Source organism: Cynara cardunculus, assembly GCF_001531365.2.
Source record: "Cynara cardunculus var. scolymus isolate 2C chromosome LG 17, CcrdV1, whole genome shotgun sequence".
Taxonomy (NCBI): Eukaryota; Viridiplantae; Streptophyta; class Magnoliopsida; order Asterales; family Asteraceae; genus Cynara; species Cynara cardunculus.
In genome coordinates this window covers 1,663,455-1,690,842 of record NC_037544.1, presented here as the reverse complement: position 1 = coordinate 1,690,842, position 27,388 = coordinate 1,663,455, and the positions used below count along the sequence as shown (strand labels likewise).

The 27,388-nt window shown below is 34.4% G+C and overlaps 2 protein-coding genes across 2 annotated transcripts; both read left to right on the top strand.

The window, feature by feature from the left end:
• The first annotated feature begins 11,669 nt into the window (after positions 1-11,669).
• Positions 11,670-18,340, top strand: LOC112500738 (cyclic nucleotide-gated ion channel 4-like). The gene is made up of 8 exons (XM_025104308.1): positions 11,670-12,343; positions 14,401-14,616; positions 15,318-15,634; positions 16,377-16,485; positions 16,573-16,809; positions 17,439-17,525; positions 17,676-18,191; positions 18,224-18,340. The coding sequence occupies exons 1-7, from the start codon at positions 11,822-11,824 to the stop codon at positions 18,189-18,191; spliced, it is 2,004 nt and encodes a 667-aa protein (XP_024960076.1). The 5' UTR covers positions 11,670-11,821; the 3' UTR covers positions 18,224-18,340.
• Positions 18,341-21,652: 3,312 nt separating this feature from the next.
• On the top strand, positions 21,653-27,281 carry LOC112501051 (cyclic nucleotide-gated ion channel 4-like). Its single transcript, XM_025104694.1, has 7 exons — positions 21,653-22,108; positions 22,894-23,109; positions 24,075-24,397; positions 25,138-25,246; positions 25,334-25,570; positions 26,408-26,494; positions 26,766-27,281. The coding sequence occupies exons 1-7, from the start codon at positions 21,653-21,655 to the stop codon at positions 27,279-27,281; spliced, it is 1,944 nt and encodes a 647-aa protein (XP_024960462.1).
• The last annotated feature ends 107 nt before the right edge of the window (positions 27,282-27,388 follow it).

Genomic DNA, 27,388 nt, shown 5'->3' with positions numbered 1-27,388 from the left:
TATGGGATGAAATCGGATAGGAATGAACGGGTTTAAGAGTTTTTAAGAGTTTAAGAGTTTTAAGAGTTTAAGAGTTTTTAAGAGTTTTAGTCAAATGCTTTATAATATAGTATAGATTAAGAGTTTAAGAGTTTTAAGAGTTTAAGAGTTTTTAAGAGTTTTAGTCAAATGCTTTATAATATAGTATAGATTAATAAAGAAAATGATTGATTTAAAATAAAATTACATACTTAAAGAAGGGTTTTTAAGGGTAGAAATGCAAATGAAATAGAGGAAGAAGAAGATGAATAGTATTAATGTCGAAGTTGGTATATATAAAGCAATATATATATACTTGGGATCATGTGAGACCAAGGGTTTTTCGTAAGACCAATTCTCAACCCTTTGATTAGATCTACATTCTGAACATTCATAATAACAAAATTGCCACGAGACTTCTCAATAATCACAAAATTGTCACCGTGCAACTTTAGACCATTAGATCATTAGCTTATAAAGTTGATCAATGAACATGAATTGGTCTTACGGGTCTCACGAAAAACTCTTGGTCTCATATGAACCCAACTTTATGTATGTATTGTGATGTTATTGTTTATGGTTGGACAAGAAGGCATAATACTCCCAAAAGGGCAAGAGTAGAAGAAGCCTTTTCCTTTACAAAACACCAAAGACATGAAGACATCCAACATTGTCCCCACTCTTTTGTGGTCCTTTTTTTTAACACCCCAAGTGCTATCTTTAATCTTGTGAATAGAATATATGCATGTATTATAGCCTAAGTTTGTCCTTTTCATTTTCTTCTGTTATTGTATTTTAATACAGATCATTTTATTGTCGTTATCGGATTCTTAACTGTGTAGATCTCAAGAGAGATTTGCTTTTGTTGCTTCTGGGATTTCTTCGATGTTTACTGATCCGATAAAAACTGGCTTAGAATTACAAAAATAGTCCCTGGATGTCGGAATACGGTGTAGCGTGCATTGTTTTCTAATGCTTGTTGGCAGCAATGCTAGTGTTAAGATGAATTGCCGATGACGATATAGCTTTCGGTGGGTCCATAATTTCTATTCAAGTTGTTTATGTACCTGCAGATGATTTGACAGACCCTGCTCCTGCTACGACATTAGCACATTTTGATGCTGCTATCGTACTATCAAGAGGATTAACAGCCAAAGGTATCTATCCAGCAGTAGATCATTTAGATTCAACGTCGACTATGCTACAACCCTAGATCGTTGGTGAAGAACATTATGAAACTGCAGAACAAGTTAAGCAAACTTTACAACGTTACAAAGAACTTCAAGATATTACAGCTATTCTTGGCTTGGACGAATTATCCGAAGATGATCGTTTAACCGTGGCAAGAGCGCGGAAAATTGAAGAGAAACGGGTTAAAGACGAATATAATGAATACAAATACAAAAATATAAGCTCGTTTACAAAAAACGTTGGTATTTAAAAAATCAGTATTAAAAAAAACAATAACTAATTTAAAAATCATCACAATTTGCTAATTTTGCCATGTTAGTATGATGTTTAACGATGGACAATGTAAAGAAGGACCAATTTGAAAACAAATTTCATTATAGGGACTTTCATAGGCATAAGTTTATAAATGCAGACTAAATATGAAACTTTTGCAAAAGTCTAGGGACTATATTTGTAATATAGTTGCTTTACACCAACAAGTAGGATGTACTCTTTGGTAATTTTTGGTACGGAAATTTAGAGTTTACAGGTTTCTTTCGTTATCATAAATCATGTAAGGGTATTGAAGGTATACGTCAATCTCAATTGCCATCAAATCTCAATTGCCATCAACGAGGGGTATTTTGGTCTTTTTACTTATAAATATCGTTCCGTCTTTCTAAATTCGTTCATCAATAATTACGAATTCATAAAAAGATTTCTGCTTAATTCTATTACGTGTTATTAATCCGTGTTGTGGGATTGATCTTGGAATTAAAAATAAGTCAACGACAGAAGGGTACAATAATGATCAGTGTGTTTGTGTCGTTTTATATATCACTGACTCATTAGTACGTAAAATAATTTTTTTGTTTTTATTTAAATAATATTTATGTATTCATTTATGAATTTAGTTTTACAGAACTGTAACATAAACTTCGTGACATAGGAATATGATTTAGAAAAAGAACGAGTTATAAAATGGCCTACGTTTGTGTTGGTCATGTGTAAGATGTAGTTGGAGTACTGTCCTTTCGTTAAGTTGGATAGATGCTTGGTACCGAGACCACAGGTCCCCTACCCTCCGTCATCTCCTACCATCTAAGTTCGATGTATATTATCTTCACACCGCATGAACCAAAAACCAATATTTGATTTTGTTTCTTCAAAGATTGCATTTGATATTTCGTCAAGAAAATATATCAGGGTCGAGTCTATTTTTATGAAAAACTAAAAAACGAGTCCATTGCTCTGATAGTTTGAGGTGTGAGGCATTCAAGCCGTATAGTTAACTTGACCACCACTTAAAAGTTCGGTACTTAACCACAAGAATGGTTCTTGATTGGTTTGACCTTGATTCCAAAGGTCAAAAGTACCTGGAGGTCCCATGTTCAAATTCAAGGAGAAATAAAAAATCCCCTTGTGGCCATGGAGGTTCAAATGCGGTGACTCCGGACTATTTGCAAAGCAGGTGGTCGCCGTGGGATTAGTCGGCTCGTGTAGCAGGTTGAATATCCAGGTTAATCAAAAAAAAGTTTGGTACTTTGATTCAGTGTTAATTGTGTGTGTGTGTGTGTATGGAAAGGTTTAAATGAGAACATATTCATTGTACGAGAAACACAAGAACATCTTTTTTTTTTTTATTATAGTCAATCACATGTGATACTATAGTCAATCACATGTGATACACATGTGATATTAAAATCACAGGCGTAGACGATATTTGATGCAACCTATGTTGTGGGCCAAGTCGTCTGCACACCACTAGGCCTCCTCATATATATTATCACATGTGATATTAAGTTAGAGATGCAAAAGATCTTTGGCTGACCTAAATCGCAGGCTAAGTCGTCTGCACACCACCAAGTACTCCCCTCATGTGTATTATCACATTTGATAAAGGAGTTCTAGCATTTTCGTAAAATGTAAGGTGTTCTCATTTGAAACTCCACACACATACACAAACACATATAGAGGAGTGTTCAAATACAACCGCTCTAGATTATACAACTGATGCAACCTACCTATCCACCATCTATTTTTATATAATATTTTTGATTTTTTTTAATTAAGGATTTTTACAACCGTTGATGATCAAATATACGCTCCTGATTTGGTCGTAAGGTTGTTAAGAATGTAAATAGTTGCATAATAACCTACCTATATATAAATACACACATATACACATACTTACACACACGATCATAAAGTACGAAAATACAATATTATTATGGATCAGAAACTATTACATTTAATTTTTTCGACATGCATAAATCGAGCATGACTTTTGATCCGGGATAAGTCACACAACTCACGCGTGACCGAGCCACAACAAGTTAACAAAGTGTTTCCATAGTCAAACATTTGTCGATTGTTTGACTTGTAATTTAATTATATCTTTATAAATGTTTTATATATTATATCTAATTAGATCTTGTTTGACAGTTATTGAATGATTTGGTGTAAAATGATTAAGTAGTCAAAATGATTAACAGCATCTCATGATACATTGCAAAATGAAATATAATTGTTTACAAGAAAATTAAGACGCTAAAAGGTTAAGGGAGACACAAAATACAAAATCATTTAGATAATTTTAGAACCATTAAAAGACAAAAAAAAATTGTCAAATAAGATTTAACCTCTTAAGAATTCAAATAGTGTTACTTAATAAAACTATTAAAAAATAAACAAACAATTAATTTAAAATAATTTAGAAGTGTTTTTGAATATGTTATATTTTGGGTCGTTTCTTCATATGATTCTTGTTAAATAGAATTGTTTGTAAATAAGATTTTTAAAAATATTAAAAATAAGAAATGACCATTTTGTCCTTTATCTGAAATAATGGACAGAAGACACATGCAGAGCAACAGTGGACAGTGATTACGGAAACTTCTGGCATAGGAAGTAACCATCACCTTATTATATATACTCTTATCCATACATACATGCATATATACATATATACATACATGCATATATACATATATATATATACATATATATATATATATATACATACACACATATATATATATATACATACACACACATATATATATATATATATAAACTTGTGATCACGTGAGACYARCCTGTTTTCGTGAGACCCGTGAGACCACTTTTTTACACTTGAAACTTCACAGCAAAATGTTGTGATCACGTGAGACCARCMTGTTTTCGTGAGACCCGTGAGACCACTTTTTTACACTTGAAACTTYACAGCAAAATGCTGTTAAGGTAACATTCACAGTGTTTTTGCTGTGAAGGTTCGACTTTTTTAAACCTTCACAGTGTTTTTGTTATGAAGTTTCAAGTGTAAAAATGTGCTCTCACGAAAACATGTTGATCTCACGTGAAGCCAACCCTATATATATATGAGGTTGGTTATTATACAACCCTTGACATTTGTGCAACCAATACAACCCACTCTCAACCTTCCATTTCATTTTATTAATATGTGATTTCATAGAAGTTTTGATTGTTTTCTAATATAAAATGTTAATCATAATTAATTAATTAATCTTAGTTATCTTCCATAAATATTCAAATTATAATAAATAAACTTTCATCATTTCTATAATTATTTCAATTAATTGGGTTGCATTGGTTGTATTTGAAATAAACCCTATATATATATATATATATATATATATTTTTTTTTTTTTTTTTTCAAATGCAACTCATCACATCTATACAATCAATGAAACTCAATCAGTTGAGATATATATGGAAATGATGAAAGTTCATTTATTATGATTTAAATATTTATAAAAGATGACTAAGATTAATTAATTAATTATTATTAACATTTTATATTATAAAACAATCAAAACTTTTATTGAATCACATATTCATCAAATCAAATGGATAGTTGAGATTGAGTTGTATTGGTTGTACAAATGTAAAAGGTTGCATAATAACTCATATATCTCTCTCTCTCTCTCTCTCTATATATATATATATATATATATATAGGGTATATTTCTTTTACAACCTTGTGTATTTGTACAACCTTTGCAACCCAATTAATTGAGATATTTATAGAAATAATTGGAGTTCATTTATTATGATTTGAATATTTATGGAATATGAATAGAGTTTATTAATTATGATTAATACTTTATATTAGGAAACAATTAATTTTAATTGATTAAAAATTGAATGGTTGAGATGAGGGTTGTATAGGGTGTAGGAATGGCAAAGGGTGTAGAATAACATCTCTCTCTCTCTCTCTCTCTCTATATATATATATATATATAATTTTTTGTTGAGTAAACTACAAATTTAGTCCCTCAAGTTTGTCAAAAATACATTTTCTGTTTCTACAGTTCCGAATTATAAGATGACCATCATTGTTTATAAAAACGTCTGGATTGATCCCTCTCTCTAACGGCCACTACAATAAAATTGGTTTTACATGACGTCTACAATGTCTAAGCGTCATAATAAGATGCTTCATAGAACTTAAGTTTATAGAACCAAACTATAAAGTATCGTATTTAAAAGCGTCAAAATGTATTTAGAGGCAGAGGCCTATAGGGGTCTTTTAAGGGCCAGACTCTTGCAATTTTTCATCTCTTAGGGTGTGTTTGGTATGCTGGACAGGGTGGGACAGGACATGACAGAACACATTTGTCATACGTTTGGTGTGACTTTATGTGGAACTAAGTAGGACAAGAATGGAACACGCTTGTTCACTCTTATCCCCCCTAGAACTAAGTGGAACTCAACTTTTTTTACCCCACTACCCTTTCCCTTACCCGGCTCATCGCACGAAGACCTAACCCCCCCTTTCCATCTGCCTCCATCGCTTCCTTAAACTCCATCGGCGACTTCTAATCGGCGACTTCTAATCGACGACTTCCAATCGGCGCTTCTCCTCTCTCCATACTCAGGTACGTGATTGCTTCTCATCCCGATTTCAATCGACTGTTTCAATCGACTTCCTTGTTATTTCGTGCGTAATCGGTTGTTTCAATCGGCTGTTTCCATACTCTTGTTATTTTCTTTTTGCAGAAATTTAGTTGTTCCCCCCCCCCCCTTTTAATCGGCTGTTTCAATGATTCCCCCTTTTATATGTATACTTTATATTKGYTTTTAGGTACATAATATATATATATATATATATATATATATATATATATAGCAAAGATTATTCAACATATATATGATTTGGTGCATATATGACAAGAAATTGTATAGGGATATCTCTATTCAAGATCACAAAAATATATTCATCATTTGTGAAGCTAAAAATGCACACAGACAGAGATGTTTTATTTGTTTATAGTTAAATTTGCTACTTGATATATGCTATTGAGATTACACAGACACAAAATCATTCTTTGAAGCAAAAAGGGACAAAACCCCAACGAATAGCTGAACAGCTATACTGTCATGTCCTGTTATGTCTTACTAAACGCTGAACAACTGTACTGTCATGTCATGTCTTGTCCTGTCTGCGCACCAAACGCACCCTTAGGTAGATAAAACTTAGTCCACAATGTTAAAAAATTATTACTTTTTTTAACTTGGGCCACTCCACCTTCTAAAACAAACAAAACATCAATCTAAATATAATCATCTTTTAAAAACATATTAAAGACGGTTTTCAAAAATATAAAAACGAGTCAACCAAATCGAAAAAACCAGATTGAAAAGAAATTGACTAGGTTTAATTCAGTTGAATTTTTTTAAATATCAGTTGTTTTTTAAATATAAAACAATATCAGTAACTTTTAAAATACTGTTATCCGACAAATAATTCAAATTTATAATGTATTTGATTGAATTTTGTTGTCACCTTTCATCAAAGACATTTTTGACTCATCTTACCATCTAACTTCTAAGTGATTGATGTTGGTTTTCTACCTTCAAGTTGGAAATAAATCCAATTGAAATAATAATAAGGGGCATACTTTTTTTTTTTTTTGCATAAAAGATTCATCTCTTAGTGATTCAGTTATTGCCTCTTAATGAAACTATTAAAAGGTAAACAAACAGTGCTTAAGAGTAGAATGGGAAAGTATAAACTTATTTATGAAAATGGACACTTACAAAACAAACTAAAATAGAAATGTGGACAATTAATTTGGGACCAAGAGAGCAATTTTTTATTGGTTAAATTTATGGGCCGTTTACTAAACGCTTATCCAGTAAGTGCTTACCAGGTAATTTTATTTTCCAAATGAACATGGTAAGGGTTTAGAATCTTACCCGGTTAGAACGGTAAAAGGATGGAGAGTCTTACTCGGTAAGAGTGGTGAAAGGATGAAGAGTTTTACCCAGTAAGTGAGAGTGAAGACTCTTACCCGGGTAAACACTTACCGGGTAAATTGTTGCATACTATATCGTTTTGCTGTACTACAATCTTACCCAGAAAAATAAACTATAGTGTTGACTCATATCGGTAAGTACTTACCGGGTAAGCATTTGAGTAAACGACCCCTTACTTAAGTTGATTTAAATGACACAATTTTCCATATTATGAAAGGATCCTCGTGTGCGAAAAGATGTAGAATTTCGTCAGATTAATCTGTAAAAAAACTCGTAAAAATAAAACAACAAATGTTTCAACATATACCATGGGACTATCACACACCCTTTCGAACATAAACTCGAATATATCGTCCCATCAAGCCCCCAATAGTTAGAGACGTTACTATATACTTTTTAAAAGAGTCATTAAAGATCAGTATATTGCTTCGATCGAGACGTTTTTGGTTCTTATATCCAACATCACACCAAAACCAACTCGTTTTAACTAGTCGACATTTTGTTGAAGTCGAAATGATGAGATCATCGAATGGGCAACGACGCTGTGTTTTCATTAATGATAAAATTACTGAATACGACATTTGCATACAAAAATATCCAAACAAAAGTATATATTCAGTAGTTTCGGGTTCTTGAAATACAAGGGTATATTAGATCGTGGATACCCAAAAACATTTTTTTTTCTAGGTAACGTGAAATTAGAAGCATCTGTAATCCAAATTTTATTTGTCGTGAGATATATATATAATACGAACCTAGAATTCGCCGTGAGTGTCAAAAGCCGAAAGGAATGAGACGTGAAGAAAGAAAACAAGGACATTTATGATTTGTATGGTTTATGGGAAAAAGTCCAAAACAAACGAAGCTACGAAGAACCTGCGTTTGCTCAAACTTATATGAATACAAGGAAAGTTCCTTTTATGTTTGCCAAACCTTATGTTGTTTTTGTCCCCAACCCGATATCCCTGGCCCGTTAATTTTGTCTTCTAATGTTTTTGTACCTGTTTTTCATATTCAGTATATAAGTAACGTTTCATTTACAAATCATACAGATCAATTTTTATCTGTCTATATAGTATAATAAATATTTGGTTTCATTTTTTTCTTAATCTACAACAATGATCATAATAAATGAACCTTATCATCTTATATATATATATAGACTTGGGATCACGTGAGACCAACCTGTTTTCGTGAGACCAACTTTTTACACTTGAAACTTCACAGCAAAATGATTTTCGTTTGTATAGTTTGTTAGGATTAGATGATTTGTACTCTATATATAACCATAGGTTCATTTGAGAAGTTGTAAGTATTTAAAAAGTAGAGAAAATGATCATTATCCCTTCATTTGGTTAAGATTTGCGGTTTTGATTGTGAAGTACCGAATAAATTTTTGCATGGTATCCGGGAAATAGAGGGGTAGTTTCGTAACTTTTACAAATAGATGACGAAACAAGTGGATTTGTGAACCAGTGTGATTCACATATGAACTATATGTTCATATGTGAAACTCGTATAATTCATATATGAAATATTTAACCGATTCACATATATATGAATTAATTAACTGATTCACATATGAACTATGAGTTCACATTTGCCGGTTATTTGTAAAAGTTACGAAACTACCCCTATATTTTTTGCTTGACCAATCAAAGCTACAACCTTTAACTAGTTAAAGACGCAATTCTTAATCAATCTTAACTGTATTAAGAGCTATGATCACTTCTTTACTTCTCAAATACTTACAACTTCTCAAATGAACATCTCCTTATATATGTTGCATCGGTTTTTCTTGGTTATCTGTTTCTTTTATTTAAGGTTCTACCGAATCTTTTCCATATATATGATATATTATTTCATATGATTTTTTTCATCTAATTTCGTTCACATATATAATGTACACACACACACACACACACACACACACACACACACACACATATATATATATATATATATATATATATATATATATATTATAAGACAAGTCTCAAAAGTGTCATATAAAAGAGTTAATAAAACATTTCGTTTCAAAAATGTCATTAAAAGTTTGTTAAAACGTTCTATAAACTTATTACAACACATTTAGTCTTTTAGATATGTCAGACATATGTTTCTTCTTATAAATTTAAGTTCTATTAAGCATTTGAACAATTTTGACATTCTATAAACCCGATTTTATCGTAGTGTATATATATATATATATATATATATATATACGTGTATCTGATTATTCGTTATAATAAATTCAATTTAATGATATTTTATCTGTCTTTTTAGAATCGAGATAATTATATTTATTGCAAACCAAAATATAATAGTTCGAATAATCACTTGCAAGAAGCAAATATCATAGTTTTTCAACGAGTCGAGACTTAAATATCTGAATTTAAGTATCTCGATGTTCATACCAGTAACTGGAAGTAGGGTTTGAGACGTGTATCGTATTCGTGGAGGAGGAATATGTTGGATATAAAAAAAAACGACTGGTTGAGCAAATCCAATATCGTTACGACTCAATTATTTGATTTCAACGGTTGACATTTGAAAACGATCACGTACGGTTACTTTGTTTTATCGGGTAAACACTTACTATTTTACTTACTAAATACCATCAGGGTAAAAAAAATTACGTGTAATTTTTGTCTCACAAACATGCCAAAAAGGTTCATATTCTGAACCGTGTACATATGAAACAAACACATTGTGAAACAAATATCTGTTAATTACTACATTAACTTTTAGTCATAGATGGAAAAAGATCATATGAAATAGCACATGATGCATTAGTTTTCAGAGATCTCATGATCTAGAGAGTTCTAAAAAAAGTTACTGTAATTTTGTTATGCATTAAATATAACATTTTCTATAACGTCAATATTCAATTATTGATTTACTAAAATCGATTAAAATCCAGATACAGTCACGCTTAAAATAGACAAAGATGTTCGCTTTAGGATCAAAACTCTGTGAATGATAAAAACGGAAAAATAGTACGATTTACGTCGCTAGCGTTTATAGCTACAAATGTTATCTTTAAATATCCGCATCGGTAAAAATCGATACAAACCATGATACTGGTATTTACACTCAAAAGGGTATATGTATCTAATCATATTTTCGTTATTAAAAACACGTATAATTTAATAGTTGACTAGTTTTTCAACAATCAGTTGTATTTATCATCTTTTTTTTTCAGAACAAAATTATATTTAATAAGTGATAATCAGTTAAAAAAAGCATAAAAGACACTCGAGCGTGAGATCGGATTTCGTCTGTCAGTAATTACCAAAGGACTTGTGACGGAGCACCGACGAATTGACCTTCACAGACGAATTACCGTTGTATTTTTTTTCTGTCGGTGATTGAAAAATCCACCGGTAATCAAAATCACTGCCCGCACTTAAATTTCTCCGGCGACCGGATCCGTCAGTAATACGCAAGTTATGGCTTTTTTCTGTTGGAATACCGACAGATTTTCCCGTCGGATAAACCTCTTTGTTTTATAATATTATCATCAAGAGTTATTACCCACATGAACTATTGGCAAATATCTTTTACCTGATAATTGCTTAAAAAAATATTTAAAAAAATTAAAATTAAAATATTTTTATAACCGTTGGTAATCCATCATTGATCTAAAAAATAACCCAGATTATCTAACGGAGTCGGGAAATTTATTCACGGTGGGATGTTTGTCAGTGTTCCATCGAAAATTACCAATGGATCGAGTTGTCGTCGGTGACAGTTAGTTTTCTATTAGTGACCAGGTGAGAGTCTACTATCTTAGTTACTGAGTAAGATTCTCGGTTCTTGTTATATTTTTTCCTTACCAATTACAAATCCCAAACCTTGTCGTTCTCACTCGATACAATAAATGACGCCGAATAAACTCTAACTCCGATGAGTATTTGATAAACGACCCTAAAATAAGTAATTTGGCTTTTTCTAGTGGTTATGGTTCTCTCCCACCATTTGACTTTCTTTTAGCATTTTAGTGTTTTACCTTGATCCGAAGGGATCTCCCCTCTCCCTATAAAAAAAAGGTAATTTATTATTATCCAATAATTTTTTTAAATAAAAATATATTTTATTATTTGAGCAAAAAATCATCTCTCATCACTCACTCTTAGTCCTATCCTCTACAAATATTCCTTATTCTCTCTTTCTCACTGACTCAAACCCATCCCTAATCCCCCTCCTACAAATCCATCTCTCTCACACACAGTCACGGTGTAATAACACACAGTGACAGTAAAAACACACACACACAGTGACAGTAAAAACACTCACACATATACATACAGACATATATACATACATACACACATACACACATACACCCATGGCTAGCAGACATGAATTTGCAGATACTTACACAGATACCAGTGAAGAAGAAGAAGATGAAGAAGAAGAAGAAGAAGAAGAAGTACAACAACAAGAAGAAGAGTCTAAAGATTCCAAAGGAACCATCTCTACCACGTGCCGTCCACGTGGTCGGGTGCCGCTGGACCCAAGATCCGGCTGGATTCAAGATTGGAACCGGGTTTTCCTTCTGGTCTGCACCACCGGTCTGTTCATCGACCCACTGTTTTTCTACACATTTTCCATCAGTGAATCATGCATGTGTGTGTTCGTCGACGGGTGGTTCGCCGTCACCGTGACGGTTCTCCGGTGTGTGACCGACGCCTTGCATTTGTGGAACATGTGGTTGGGGTTTAAGATGAGCAGGTGGTGGAGATCACCGCGCCACCACCGTGGGTTGAGCCATGATGACGATGTTGCACGTATCACGGCGGCTCGGATCATAACCAAGGCCAAGAAAAGCTTCTTCTTTGATCTCTTTGTTATCCTTCCTATACCCCAGGTTAGTTTCATTTATACCTAAAATCTTGTATTTATTCATTATGAATAAGCTTCAGTATTTGGGAAATTGCTTGAATACCACATTAGGGTAAATGACAATTTAGTTAAAGAACAATACAAACTTCACTTCTATATCGTATATCGTACTCGATGTATGGAGTTACTAAGATGTTATTACCAAAACCCGGGAACCGTAGAACGCAATACATGATATATTCATCAGGTTTATGGACGTGTTATTAACTGTGAATGTGTGATTCATTATGAATAACACTTCCATATTAATTATGAATGTGTTATTCATGATGAATATTCGTACTGAAGAGGGACACGTGGGTGTATTGTGAACCGTTCCCGGGTTCCTAAATACGTATATATGTCGCGTATAAATTAAAGATTACATTTGTGATTAATTAAGGTTTCATTTTCGTTCTCCCATTTCTCGTAGACTAATCTTTTTCGGAAGCTATCGTCCTTTTAGGTCGTTGCCATCAAAACGCTTTGTCTTCAAAACAAATGCTCTTTTATATCGACAATTATACGCTAACTAGGTTTCCAAATAAACGACTAATCTAAGATGGTCTTAACGGGGTTTCATGGCTCTTTGGCTAATCACAATATTGCCTAATACGTATATATTCACACACACACACACATATATATATATATATATATATATATGTATATATATTGTTGTTTTAATTTCTACAATTAATTAGGGTTTTAATTACCATTTTGTATAGTATTGATGATTATGGTTTCGAGTCGTTTATTTGAACATGGGTCGATTTAAGTTACATTTTATTGAGTGAATTGTAATTTTAGTCCGTATGGTATGAAAGTGGTCCCTAAAACGAAAAACTACGTATAAAAATGACTACGCATTCTGCTACGAAACGAGCCCTTAACTCCAACTTTGATATCCGTTATAGAGTTTATGTGTCCCTCACATGATGAGAGCCATTTTTGTCTTCTTTTTTTTTTTTTTTGATTGATTTCTAGTATACAAGTTCATATAACTATGAATAACATTTCAAAGTACAAAAATAAAACCACCCTCGTTATATCCCTTCTCCTTCTTACATAGTTATGATAAGCAAAAGGGCAATTCGGTACTTTCACATATGCTAGTAGGAAATCGATCGGTGTTGATATCAAAACCTCACACGTCGTTAATTTGTGATATATATATAGAGAGAGAGAGAGAGGGGAGCGATCAAATGCAAACCGCTCATATTTGTACAAACCGTGCAAACCACTCTCATCCGTCAATTTCATTGTTTAATCTTATGAAATTTTTTCATATAATACTTTTTTGGATGAAGTTGTTTCATATATGGTTATGAAATTGTTTCATAAAATACTTATGAAATTTTAATGAAACTGTTTCATGTATTTCTCTAAAATTAATATAAGGAAGATGATAATATCTATGATTAACATCTTCCACAATAAAAATGATTAATCAACCCCTCATAATTACAAAAAAATAAACAAAATGAAAAATTATGATCGGTTGAATGAGGTTTGTACGGTTTGTACAAATAACGTGGTTTATAAAATAAACATCCTCTCTCTCTCTATATATATATCTATATATATATATATATATATATATATATATATATACATTTGGGATCATGTGAGACAAAATTGTTTTCGTGAGATTAGACACGATTTTTACACTTTAAACTTCACACCAAAACACCGTGACCTTCACAATGTTTTTGATGTGAAGATGCGGTTTTTTTACCTTCACAACATTTTGTTGTGAAGCTTCAAATGTAAAAATCGTATCTCACGAAAACAGTCTTATTACACGTGAACCCACACAGACAGACACACGTATGCTAATAATCTTTTTGCCGATTAAGTCTACTTGTTCAAACTGAAACATATGCAGTTATTACAACATTTAATGCATTTCGAAAAGAATACCATTTTCGATGATCTGTTTATATAAAATATGCATGCATGTTATGTGTTAAGTTGTGTTTTATACCACGACTGAATGATTGTTAGTGAATTTTTGTGTATAATTGTGGTTTTTGTTGATAGGTGGTGTTATGGGTAGTGATTCCGGCGTTGCTAAAGAGGGGTTCGACGACGGAAATCATGACCGTCGCTTTAATCATGTTCTTGTTCCAATACCTACCCAAGATTTATCACTCGGTATGTCTTTTACGACGCATGCAAAATCTTTCGGGATACATTTTCGGCACCGTTTGGTGGGGAATTGCTCTCAATTTGCTCGCCTACTTCGTTGCCTCTCATGTAAGATTATATATGTATCTCTTCTTCGATCTTGATTTTGTTTTAACACGCACTACTTCGATCTCGATCTCCATCTCGATCTCGATCTCGATCCCGATCCGATCCTACTTTGATTTGTACTAAAAGTTAACTTGTTATTCAACCCGACTATTTTGCCTATTTGCCACCTCTAAAAGCATCCACTATGATAAAACCCTTTTTCCAAAAAGGTGGCCAAGAAAAAGAAACCTGTTATGATGTAGAGATGGCTAAAGTGGGCTCGACTCGAGACCGATGGGCCCGCTTACAAGTTTTATGGAAATTCAAAGGCCCGATTTGACCCGACGCGGGATCGGTTATGCATAAGACCGATTTTCACGATTTTTCAAGTTTTACAAATTATAATACGAGTTTTTTCATGATCGTTTAAAAATAGTTATTATAAAAACATGAATAACATTTTTGTGTAAAAAAATATATTTTTTAAAAAGTTGGCTGAGCCCGAGACGATATTTGGGACTAGCCGGAAGGATCAAGACCGATTGTTGGGCCTAGGACTAGTCTTAGGATATTTCGTTGAGACTGGGCCAGGACCGATTTGGACATGATCAGGACCCATTGGGCCAATGACCCTTTGGTAAAGGAATACCTAGTTACCATTGTGTGAATTTCATGTTAATACGAATGTAGATGCTAACTTGTATGAAAGTTAACGTTTGCAGGCCGTGGGAGCTTGTTGGTACTTGCTTGGTACGCAACGAGCAGCAAAATGCTTGCGGGAAAAATGCATGGAAGCAAACGGACGTTGTGTTGCAAGATTTTTGACATGTCAAGACCCCATTTATTATGGCTCGAATAACTTCGTAAAAGATCAGACGAGACTCTTGTGGGGATTGAACAAAGAGGCGAGATCGACTTGCCTTGAAAACGATGACAATTTTAGCTACGGAGCTTACAAATGGACTCTTCAACTCGTTGCCAACGATAGTCGTTTGGAAAAGATACTCTTTCCCATTTTTTGGGGACTTATGACGCTCAGGTAACCAAATTATTTCGCTACAACAAAATTGGCTTTATAGGATGCCACCACTTTCTAAACGTCTTAACAAACTGTTCTAAAAGACTTAATCTTATAGGATCAAAAAATAAAGCGTCATATATGAAAGACGTTGTAATAAGTTGATATGACGTTTTTGGACGTCTGAACAAGTTTTCTATGACATTTTTAATACAAAGCTTTGCATCAGCAATATTATAAGACACTTGGTCTTATAGGACAATTTTCCATACAATGTCCAATAATATTGTTAATGGGATGCTTTGTATTAAAAGTATACTAAAAAACTTGTTAAGACATCCAAAAACGTCCTATAAACTTATTACAACGCTTTTAAATATGACGTTTTATTTTTCGGTCCTATAAATTAAGTCATATAAAACGGTCTATTAAGATACTTAAACTTTTTTGGCATCCTATAAAACCCCATTTTGTTGAAGTGTTTCTTTTATATAAAAGATCAAAATCATAGGATCAATCATTTGTTGTAACAACCCATCATACACAGATAGAAAATTAGAATTCTGAGTTCTTTATAAGCTCAAAGTTGTGGGTTACCAATAATTTTCACCATGGTTTTAAATTAATTTGTCGGTTATTGGAAAATTTTGTTGCTTTGGTCTGTTTATATGAGCATTTCATTTGGGTTTTTAGACGTTATCTATTACAACAGATCAATTTTCTAGTACTTAAACGAGCTAGTGTCCTTGTATATTTGATATAGTACGTTTGGGAACTTGGAGAGCACGACGGATTGGTTAGAAGTTGTTTTTATCATCATTGTTCTCACAACGGGGCTTCTTCTCGTCACCATGTTGATTGGAAATATCAAGGTACGCGTTCAAATACGATGGTTTGACCTTGAAAGTCAAAATACGAGTCTAGTCGTTTAAACGAGGTTTGGATGTATATATATATAGGTGTTTTTGCATGCGACAACATCAAAGAAACAAGCTATGCAATTGAAAATGAGAAATATAGAGTGGTGGATGAGGAGGAGGCACCTCCCTCAGGGATTTCGACAACGAGTACGAAACTATGAGCGTCAACGATGGGCGGCAATGCGTGGTGTGGACGAGTGTGATATGATACGCAATCTCCCTGAAGGTCTTCGGAGAGACATTAAGTATCACCTTTGCTTGGATTTGGTTCGACAGGTACGTATGCTAAAACATGGTTAATTTGCAGTATGTCTGTATAAGATATTAGTTTATGTATATCGTGAGATTTGAAAGAAAATTTTATACACGTGTCTAAGATGATTAAAAAAATGTCTGGCCGTTTACCAAACGCTTACTCGGGTAAGTGAACACCGAGTCATTTTACTTTATCAGATGAATATGGTAAGGATCAAGAATTTTACCAGTGTAAGAGCGAGACAAGGACCAAGATTCTTAACCGGTAAGTGAGGACGGTGACTCTTACCACGGCTTTTCGCTTACCGGGTAAATTGTTGCATACGATACCGTTTTGGTGGACTAAAATCTTATCTGGTAAGTAAATGATAGTGTTAAATTTACCGGTAAGCACCTACCGGTTAAGTGTTTGGTAAACGGCCCCTTAGTTGTATAAAAATGTCATGGTCGAAGAGCCGCTTGTATAACAATGTTTATATTGATGCCCGTTATAACGTTAAAGTAATATAATTGTTCATCGCGTCTTGAACAATTTGGACTTAAATGAGAAGAACTTTAACTATTGGGTTGTAATATGAAAAACAACAATTCTTGGAGGGTTGAGATGGAATTTATGGAAATCTTACCTTTATGACAAATGTTTAACTTAGGTACCTTTATTTCAACATATGGATAGTTTGGTCCTCGAGAACATATGTGACCGCGTTAAGTCCCTCATCTTCACCAAGGGAGAAACCGTGAGTTCATCTAATCTCGACCTTTATCATTAATAGTTTTGATGTGCGTGAACGTTCTCTTCTTATGATTATATACGATATGATGAGATTACATTGTCAAAATACACGTAGTTGTATATACAATTTCTGTAATCGTGGTTGTTGTAATAGATTGCACGAGAAGGAGATCCAGTACAACGAATGTTGTTCATCGTAAGAGGCCATCTACAAAGCAACCAAGTTCTACGAGATGGAGTCAAAAGCTGTTGCATGTTAGGCCCCGGAAACTTTAGTGGCGACGAGTTGTTATCATGGTGCCTCAGACGGCCCTTCATTGAGAGATTACCTCCATCGTCATCGACACTGGTCACCCTGGAGACAACCGAGGCTTTTGCTCTAGAAGCTGATGATGTAAAGTATGTAACGCAACATTTCAGATACACGTTCGTGAATGAAAAGGTGAAAAGGAGTGCACGATATTATTCTCCAGGGTGGAGGACATGGGCGGCGGTGGCTATTCAGTTGGCATGGAGGAGGTACCGACATCGGTTGACTTTGACTTCGTTGTCATTCATTAGGCCAAGGAGACCGTTATCAAGGTGTTCTTCGCTTGGGGAGGATAGGCTCAGGCTCTACGCAGCTTTGTTGACTTCACCGAAGCCGAATCAAGATGATTTTGACTTCTAAATATATATATATATATATATGTATGTATATATATATATATATATCGATGTGAAAATAAAATAAGATGGGAACTATATTTGTATATCTGAATGTTAAACATTGATTATTTTATTTATTTAAAAAAAAGATATGCGACATGTGATCATGTTGCTTCTTGAATAATGGGTGTCGTTATTTCAAGTCTAAAACTTTTTCATACTGTTTTCAGTTTTCTCCTATCGTGCATTCTTATGATGGGTTTTGGCAATTTAACTAGTATGACCGGCGATCACTAGCGATTCCGGCTTCCCATTTCGCTCGCAGCTACTACGGGAATCGTTTTTGCACAGTACAGTGAAAGTTGTAAGCTGTGTTTAAAGCACCCACAATTATAACAAAAATAAAGTCAGTTTCAGTTATAAGTGAGATGGGGTGTTGATTTTTCTCGCTCTATTAATTTCCCCCCTGTAATCATTCAAGTGGTGACGGGCGGTGTGGAGTTTGTCGCGGCGGAGAAGATGAGAAGGTGGTGGAGGGGAGGTGGTTGCGGATGAGAGAGAGATAAATAGAGAGAAAGTCGAGAGGAAGGAAGGCAAAGGTGGTCATTGGTAGGGGTATAAATGATGCGAGTCGAGTTCAAGTATAAGTATACCCGACTAGAACTCGATATCATTTCTCATACTCGAACTCGACTTGGAAACTTACGAGTAGTTAAAAACTAAACTTAACTAGATTTGTACAGTCTTTTCTAATCAAGTAAATAAACCCTAAAAACAACTGAATCAAAATCAATCAATAACACAAGCTTAGGGCTTGTTTGTTTTTTGAAAAAAACCACTTAATGCCTCTTAAGTCTGAACCGGTCAGACGTTTTTATTTTCAGACCGTTTGTTTTTTTATATGAATAAGAGCTGAAAAGCTCTTAATTTGCTATGAAAAAAAAGTGATAACATAATCACTTAAATCTTCTTAATCGCTCCCTCCAGACTCTCCCCTCCATCCTCACCTCCAGATTTAGTCCTCTAAATCTATCTCGCAAGACATTCGATCTCCAAATCAATCACGACCCAGATCGATCCACATATGCTCGTAAAATCATGACCCAGATCGATCCAAATCTATCAGATCCAAAACTTGACTGATTCAGATTTCAGATTTCAGACGTAAAAACAAACAGTCTGACTGATTCAGATTTCAGACTTCAGTACCACCTCTTAAAATTCAGAAGTGAAATCAGACTTCAGACTTCAGAACCTCTTAAAAAACAAACACCACCTTAGTCTTTCAAAATCAATAATTCGAACATAATCTAGATTATATCAGCATAAAAAGACAAAAAAACAAACCACAAGGATTGTGGCGTAGTGGTTGAGGTTCTGGAAGATGTGGGGGAATATTCATTTACCCACGGTTCAATTCCAGTCATACACAATAATTGTTGTCACTGAATTTATCGGGACTGATTTCTTACAGTCATGATCTGTCGGGATTAGTCTAGGCATAGTCTGAGACATCCTTTAAAAAAACACAAAACCAATTTGAGAGAAAACTTATTATTATTATTATATATATATAATATTTTAATAATATAATATAATATATATAATATATTATAATCTTCAATTTTTAGAGGATCTCTTGATGATAATTTTTTTTAATAGAGTTTTAAAGTTTTGATCATTTAATTTTTGAGAAATTTTGAATATGATGAGCAAAAGGGCAATTTGGTACTTTCATATTTGCCAACCTGAGTTAACCTATCAAAATCTCACACATTCCAATGTTTTGTTTGTTTGTTAAAATCAGCAGCAGGACACTACATTGTCTACAAATCTTTTTTGTTTCATAAATAAAAAATTAAGTAAATAACATTTTTTTCCAATACGGTTTGTTAAAAATTACGATTCCGTCCCTATTGTTGAGAAATTATGGTTTCCGTCCTTACATGTAATTCGTTATTATTTTCGGTTTTATGATTTATAATTTATTGTTTTTTCAGCTTCTGTAGTTTACAATTCTTCACTGTTTTGGTCCTTTAGGGACTGTTTGACGATTGTTGAATGGTTTGATGCAAAATAATTAAGGGACTCTTATAATACAGTGCAAAATGAAATATAATTGTTTGATAATTATTCATAATGAAATTAGGGTGTTGAATGGTTAAGAGAGACGTAAAGTACAAAATCATTTAGAGGGTTTTAGAACCATTAAGAGACATATTTTTTCTTTTGACAAACAAGATTCACCTCTTAGTGATTCAGAGACTGCCTTTTAATGAAACTATTAAGAGGTAAACAAACAACTCCTTAGACTTAAAAACAAGAATTTTATACAATCTAGTGAAAAAAATAACAATAAACTGCAAACCATATAAATTAAAATTACAATTCATAAATTATAGGGACAAAAAGGTAAATTAGTAAAAACCATAGGGACGACAATCGTAACTTGCTCTAGATAATTTTATATATTAAAGATGGAATTAAAAAGTAATTAAAACCCTTATGTGGTTCGACGCTGAAAAAGCTTTGGTTTGAGGTGTGAAGGTTTATTTGGTAGTTGTTGAATGGTTTGGTGTAGAATGATTAAATGGTCAGAATGATTAAGAGACTTTCATGATATAGTACAAAATAAAATATAATTGTTTGGTAATTGTTTACAATGAAATCAGGACACTTAATGGTTAAGGAAGACTCATGATACAAAATCATTCAGAGAGTTTTAGAATCATTAAGAGACAGACTTTTTTTTTTGCCAAACAAGGTTCATCTCTTAATGATTCAGATGTTGCCTCTTTATGAAACTATTAAGAGGTAAACAAACAACCTCTAAGTTCATATTCGGTAAGTTATACATGATTGTTTGATAGTGACTTATTAAGTAGATGAAGGCTTCATGGGAAATCCAAGTTTTTTTTTTTCCAACCCTGCCTCTTCTAATTTAAAAAACATGCTTATTTCATATTTAAAAAAACTCTTTCAAACAAAAAACTTTTTTTCAATCTATACATACAGATTAATCTACACAAACAGTTTTATTCATATATGACTTAATGAAAAACCAACCAAACAGCTAGAAAGATAAAATAGTCATTTCCATTATGTAGGTCATTATTCAACACAACGAACAAACAACAATTTAACCTTATTCATTAAAACCTGACACTTGCCACTTATAGTAATGGGTCTTCAACACGTACCGGTCCTAGTTTTGTCATACAATTTTCGTATCGGTAGACTGTAATTGAAACCGTAACTCTTATTTATTTAAATTGTATTAATATGTAAATATCAAATGTAACTTATATCATCGTTAAATCTTCTCTAATAAAACTAGTGAAACTTCAAAATCATTAAAATTCACGATTTCTGCCACATTACACGGGTACACAAGTGTGTATATATATATTCACATGTTTCCTTTTCATGGTGCAACTTATTACACCAAAGAGCTAGGTGGTGGTGGATTCAACACTCAGATTAATGGGTAGCAGGCATGAGTTTTCCGATGGTTATTCCGACACCTCCGACGAAGATTCCGGCGAAGAAACGGCGGAAGACGAGCCCACCAAAAAGACCATTTATGGCACATTCGATCCAGGTGTTCTTCAAGCATGGGACCAAGTTTACGTGGTGGTTTGCACCATCGGTCTGTTCATCGACCCGATCTTCTTCTACTCACTCTCCATAAGCGATTCGTGGATGTGTGTGTTCTTGGACGGGTGGTTCGCCGCCACCGTCACGGTAGTCCGGTGCATGACCGATGCCTTACACGTGGCGAACATGTGGTTGCAGTTCAAGTGGAACAGGTGGTACCGACACGACGTCGGATTAAGACCCTACGAGAAAGCTTCATGCCACGTGACAAACCGGCAGGTTCTGAAACAGGCCGGAAGGGGAGTCCTCTTTGATCTCTTCGTCATCCTCCCCATCCCACAGGTTCATTAAACCGATATTAATTTTAAAATTTTAAATATAATTGAGAGACATGTTGACGTTGACGTTGACGGTTGTTGAATGGTTTGGTGCAAAATAATTAAGTGGTTAGAATGATTAAGAGACTCTTATGATATACACTAAAGGTGAAACGTAATTTTTGGTAGTTGTTTACAATGAAATTATGGTGCTGAATGGTTAATGGAGACTCAAGATACAAAATCATTCAGAGAGTTTTAGAACCGAACATTATTTTGTTTTGGACGATTGTTTGTATCAATATATACATACACTTGGGAACACGTGAGACCAGACTGTTTTCGTGAGACTACTTTTTTATATTTGAATCTTCACAGTATTTTTGTTGTGAAAGTAACCTTCATAATGTTTTTACCGTGAAGGTTTGGCTTTTTTTACCTTTTTTTTTTTTTTTTGTAAGGGTGTCCGGGCCAAAGCCCGACTAATCCCCGGCAATTTTGGAGGCTAAACATGGCCCCACTTAAATGTCGCCAACACTCCCTCCCAGGGCTCGAACTTGGGTTCATGACTATGCCATGCCCAAACTTTTACCACTATGCTGGAAGGTCTTTGACTACCTTTTCAATGTTCAATTGTGAAGTTTCAAGCGTAAAAAAGTGGTCTTACGAGTCTCACGAAAACAAGCTGATCTCACGTGAATTCAACTCCATGTGTGTGTGCGTGCGCACACGCTAATTTGTGTTTTATAGTACGGATGAATGAATGATCGTTGCTGAAGTTATGCGTACAACGGTGGTTTTCGTTGGTAGGTGGTGTTATGGGTAGTGATTCCGGCATTGTTAAAGAGGGGTTTGACGACGGAGGTTATGACGATAGCTTTAATCACGTTCTTGTTTCAATACCTACCGAAGATTTATCACTCGATACGTCTTCTACGACGGATGCAAAATCTTTCGGGCTACGTTTTCGGTACCGTTTGGTGGGGAATTGCTCTCAATTTGATCGCCTACTTCGTTGCCTCTCATGTAAGATTATAAGTATCTTCTCCGATCTTGATTTCGTCTTAAACGTAGACATGGCCAAACTGGGCCGGCCTCGGACCGATTACAGGTTTTATGGAAATTCAGGCCCGAGACCGATTTTCAAGAATTTTTCATTATCTTTTTCAAAAATAAGTTTTTCAAGTAAATGTAATATTTAAAGTGTATTTTAATACTTAGACTTCGGATCATGTGAGAACAGTATGTTTTCGTGAGACCACTTTTTTACACTTGAAACTTCACAGCAAAACGTTGTGAATGTAACTTTCACAGTGTTTTTGCTTTGAAGGTTCGACTTTTTTTTAACCTTCACAACATTTTGATGTGAAGTTTCAAGTGTAAAAAAAGTGGTCTCACGGGTCTCAAGAAAACAGGCTGGTCTCACGTAAATCCAACCCTTAATACTTATTTACAAAAATAATAATTATAGAAACTTAAATGACGTTTTTGTGAATAAATATTTTTAATTTTTTTTAAAACGACTTGTTGGGTCTGTTACCAAATTGGGACCGGTCCGGAAAGACCGCTACCAATTGTCAAGCCCAAGACCAATCCTAGGATTTTTTTTTTTATTAACCTCGATATCCAACCCGCTATATAAGCCGACTAATCACAGGACGACCACCTGCTTTGCAGATAGTCGGAGTCACCGCATTTGAACCTCCGTGGCCACAAGGAGATTTTTATTCCTCCTTGGATTTGGACCGGTCGGCGTGGTTTTAAAGAGACCGATTTGGGCCCGTCCCTATACTGTATTTTCCTTCAAAAACCACGTCAAAAATCTTATTTAATGAGAATTGAATTCTAGATATTTAGGAAGTTTGGATCTACCTGTAACCCAGTACCATTGGGCCAATGACCCTTTGGTAAAATAACACAAGTTATCAGTGTGTGAATTCGAGTTAATACGAACACATATAGTTTACTTCTATGAAAGTTGTCGGTTGCAGGCCGTGGGAGCTTGTTGGTACTTGCTTGGTATGCAACGAGTAGCAAAATGCTTGCGGGAAAAATGCATGGAAGCAAACGGACGTTGTGTTTCAAGATTTTTGACGTGTCAAAACCCCATTTATTATGGCTCGAACGACTTAGTGAGAGATAAGACGAGACTCTTGTGGGGATTGAACAAAGCGGCGAGATCCACTTGCCTTGAGAACGACGACGACGATGATTACAGCTACGGAGCTTTGAAATGGACTCTTCAACTCGTTGCCAACGATAGTCGTTTGGAGAAGATACTTTTTCCCATTTTTTGGGGACTCATGAATCTCAGGTAACCAAATTATTTCGTTTAATATAACAGATAAAAATCATAAATATCTAATCGGTAACCAAATCCGATATGGATACAGAAATTCGTGAATTTACCATAAGTTTAAAATTATGGGTTGTCAATAACTTTTATCATGGTTTTAAGTTGATCTGATAGTTACTGAGCCAACTGGTTTGATCTATATATGTGGGTGTTACATTTGCATTTTTAGACATTATTACCAAAGATCATATTTCACTACAACAAAATTGGGTTTATAGGAGGCCACCAATTTTTATAAACGTTCTGATATACTGCATTATAAGGCTTAATCTATAAAACCAAAAAAACAAAGTGCATCTAAAGGCATTGTAATAAGTTTATAAAACGATTTTTGGCGTCTTAACATATTTTTAGAACACTTTTAATACAAAGCGTCGCATTAATTTTTTTTTAAAAATGTTTTATAAACTCATTTTTTTATGAGACACTTTTCAAATAGTGTTATATAAAATAACTTATATGACGTTTTATATTAAAAATATCCTAAAAAACTTATCACGACATCTAAAAATGCCCAAAAAATTTGTTACGACGCCTAAAAACGTCCTAAAAACTTTGTTACGACGCCTAAAAACGTCCTAAAAACTTATTAGAACGTCCATTATAACCCTTAGGAAATTTTGACGTCCTGTAAACCTGATTTTGTTAGGGTGTTTGTGGTGTTTGAATGAGCTTGTGTCGTTGTATGTACGATGTAGTACGTTTGGGAACTTGGAGAGCACGACGGATTGGCTAGAAGTTGTTTTCATCATCATTGTTATCACATTGGGGCTTCTTCTCGTCACCATGTTGATTGGAAATATCAAGGTACGCACGCAGATACGACGGTTTGACCTTAAAAGTCAAAATACGAGTCTACTCTTGTAAACGAGGTACGAATGTGTGTATATATAGGTATTTTTGCACGCGACAACATCAAAAAAACAAGCTATGCAATTGAAAATGAGAAATATAGAGTGGTGGATGAGGAGGCGGCGCCTCCCTCAGGAATTCCGACAACGAGTACGAAACTACGAGCGTCAACGATGGGCGGCAATGCGTGGTGTGGATGAGTGTGAAATGATACGCAATCTCCCTGAGTGTCTGCGGAGAGACATTAAGTATCACCTTTGCTTGGATTTGGTTCGACAGGTTCGTATGCCAAAACATGTTTTCATGGAGGTGTCTAAAATGATGAAAAACGTCTCGTGGTATATATATTTCCACGGTCGAAGAGTTGCTTGTATAAAAATGTTTGATACCCATCGGAATGGTAATATAATCGGTCACCGAGTCTTGAACGATATGGACTAGAATGAAAAAGAATCCTAACTATTGGGGTGTAATAAGAAAAACATAAATTCCTTGAGGGGTGAGATGGAAATTTTTGAAATCTTACTTTTATGGGTGTTGATCGGTTGAAATCCAATAGATTTAAGTGGATACGATCTAATCCAATCATCCATTGGATTTTGGATTTTGTCATCCGATCTAATCCGATTAACACTGAACATTCGATCCAATCCAAATCCAATGGATGATTGGATCAGATCGGTTTCATCCATTGGATGTTACTATTGGTTATCCATTTGATTGGATTCGTCCAATCTTTTGATCTAATACTCAGTCAATTAATCCACCATTTCAATTAATTATTCATATATTTTCTTAAGTTATTAAAAAATATTTTACATAAATATCAACTAAAAAATATTGTAAAATGCTAATAATTATATATAATTATTAATTAGATATTAATTGGATGATAATTGGATGGTTATTGGATTGGATCGGTTCGGTTTGTTGGATATTGGACTGTCATCCGAGAATCGACCGATCCGATTTGGAGGTTGAAAATCTGGATGAGGATCCGATTACAATTGGATATCCGATTATGGTTGATTGGTTCTAATCGCATCGTTCGGTTCCAATTGGATCAGATGACTTTCTGCACTTCCTACTTACTTTTATAATAAATGTTTAACTCAGGTACCTTTATTTCAACATATGGATAGTTTGGTCCTCGAGAACATATGTGACCGTGTCAAGTCCCTCATCTTCACCAAGGGAGAAACCGTGAGTTCATCTAATCTCGACCCCTATAATCACTATCTTTGACGGGTTTTTATATTATCTTATTATGCGTATATACAATACGTTTAGATTACTCTGTCAATTCGTATATACAGTTTATTTAGCACAAAAAGTCGAGGGTTTTCGCAGTAATAACTGCTTTATCCTTTAGGATTGAGGACAAGTTTGCATACATCATACAGATACACATAGCCGTTACTTTCGACTGAGATATACTAAGTTGATTTGGTTTTAATCGTGGTGGTTGTAAAAGATTGCTCGAGAAGGAGATCCTGTACAACGAATCTTGTTCATAGTAAGAGGCCATCTACAGAGCAACCAAGTTCTACGAGATGGCGTCAAAAGTTGTTGCATGTTAGGCCCCGGGAACTTTAGTGGCGACGAGCTCTTATCATGGTGCCTCAGACGACCCTTCATCGAGAGACTACCTCCATCATCATCGACACTCGTCACCCTGGAGACAACCGAGGCTTTTGCTCTAGAAGCGGATGATGTGAAGTATGTAACACAACATTTTAGGTACACGTTCGTGAATGAAAAGGTGAAGAGGAGTGCACGATATTATTCTCCGGGGTGGAGGACATGGGCGGCCGTGGCTATTCAGTTGGCATGGAGGAGGTACAGACATCGGTTGACTTTGACTTCACTGTCGTTCATTAGGCCAAGAAGACCGTTATCAAGGTGTTCTTCACTTGGGGAGGATAGGCTCAGGCTCTACACGGCTTTGTTGACTTCACCTAAGCCGAATCAAGATGATTTTGACTTTTAGAATATATATATATATATATATATATATATATATATGTTTGTGTGTGTGTGTGTGGACCTTTTAAGAACCTGTGAAATTGTGATAACATTGACAACTAGTGCATCATG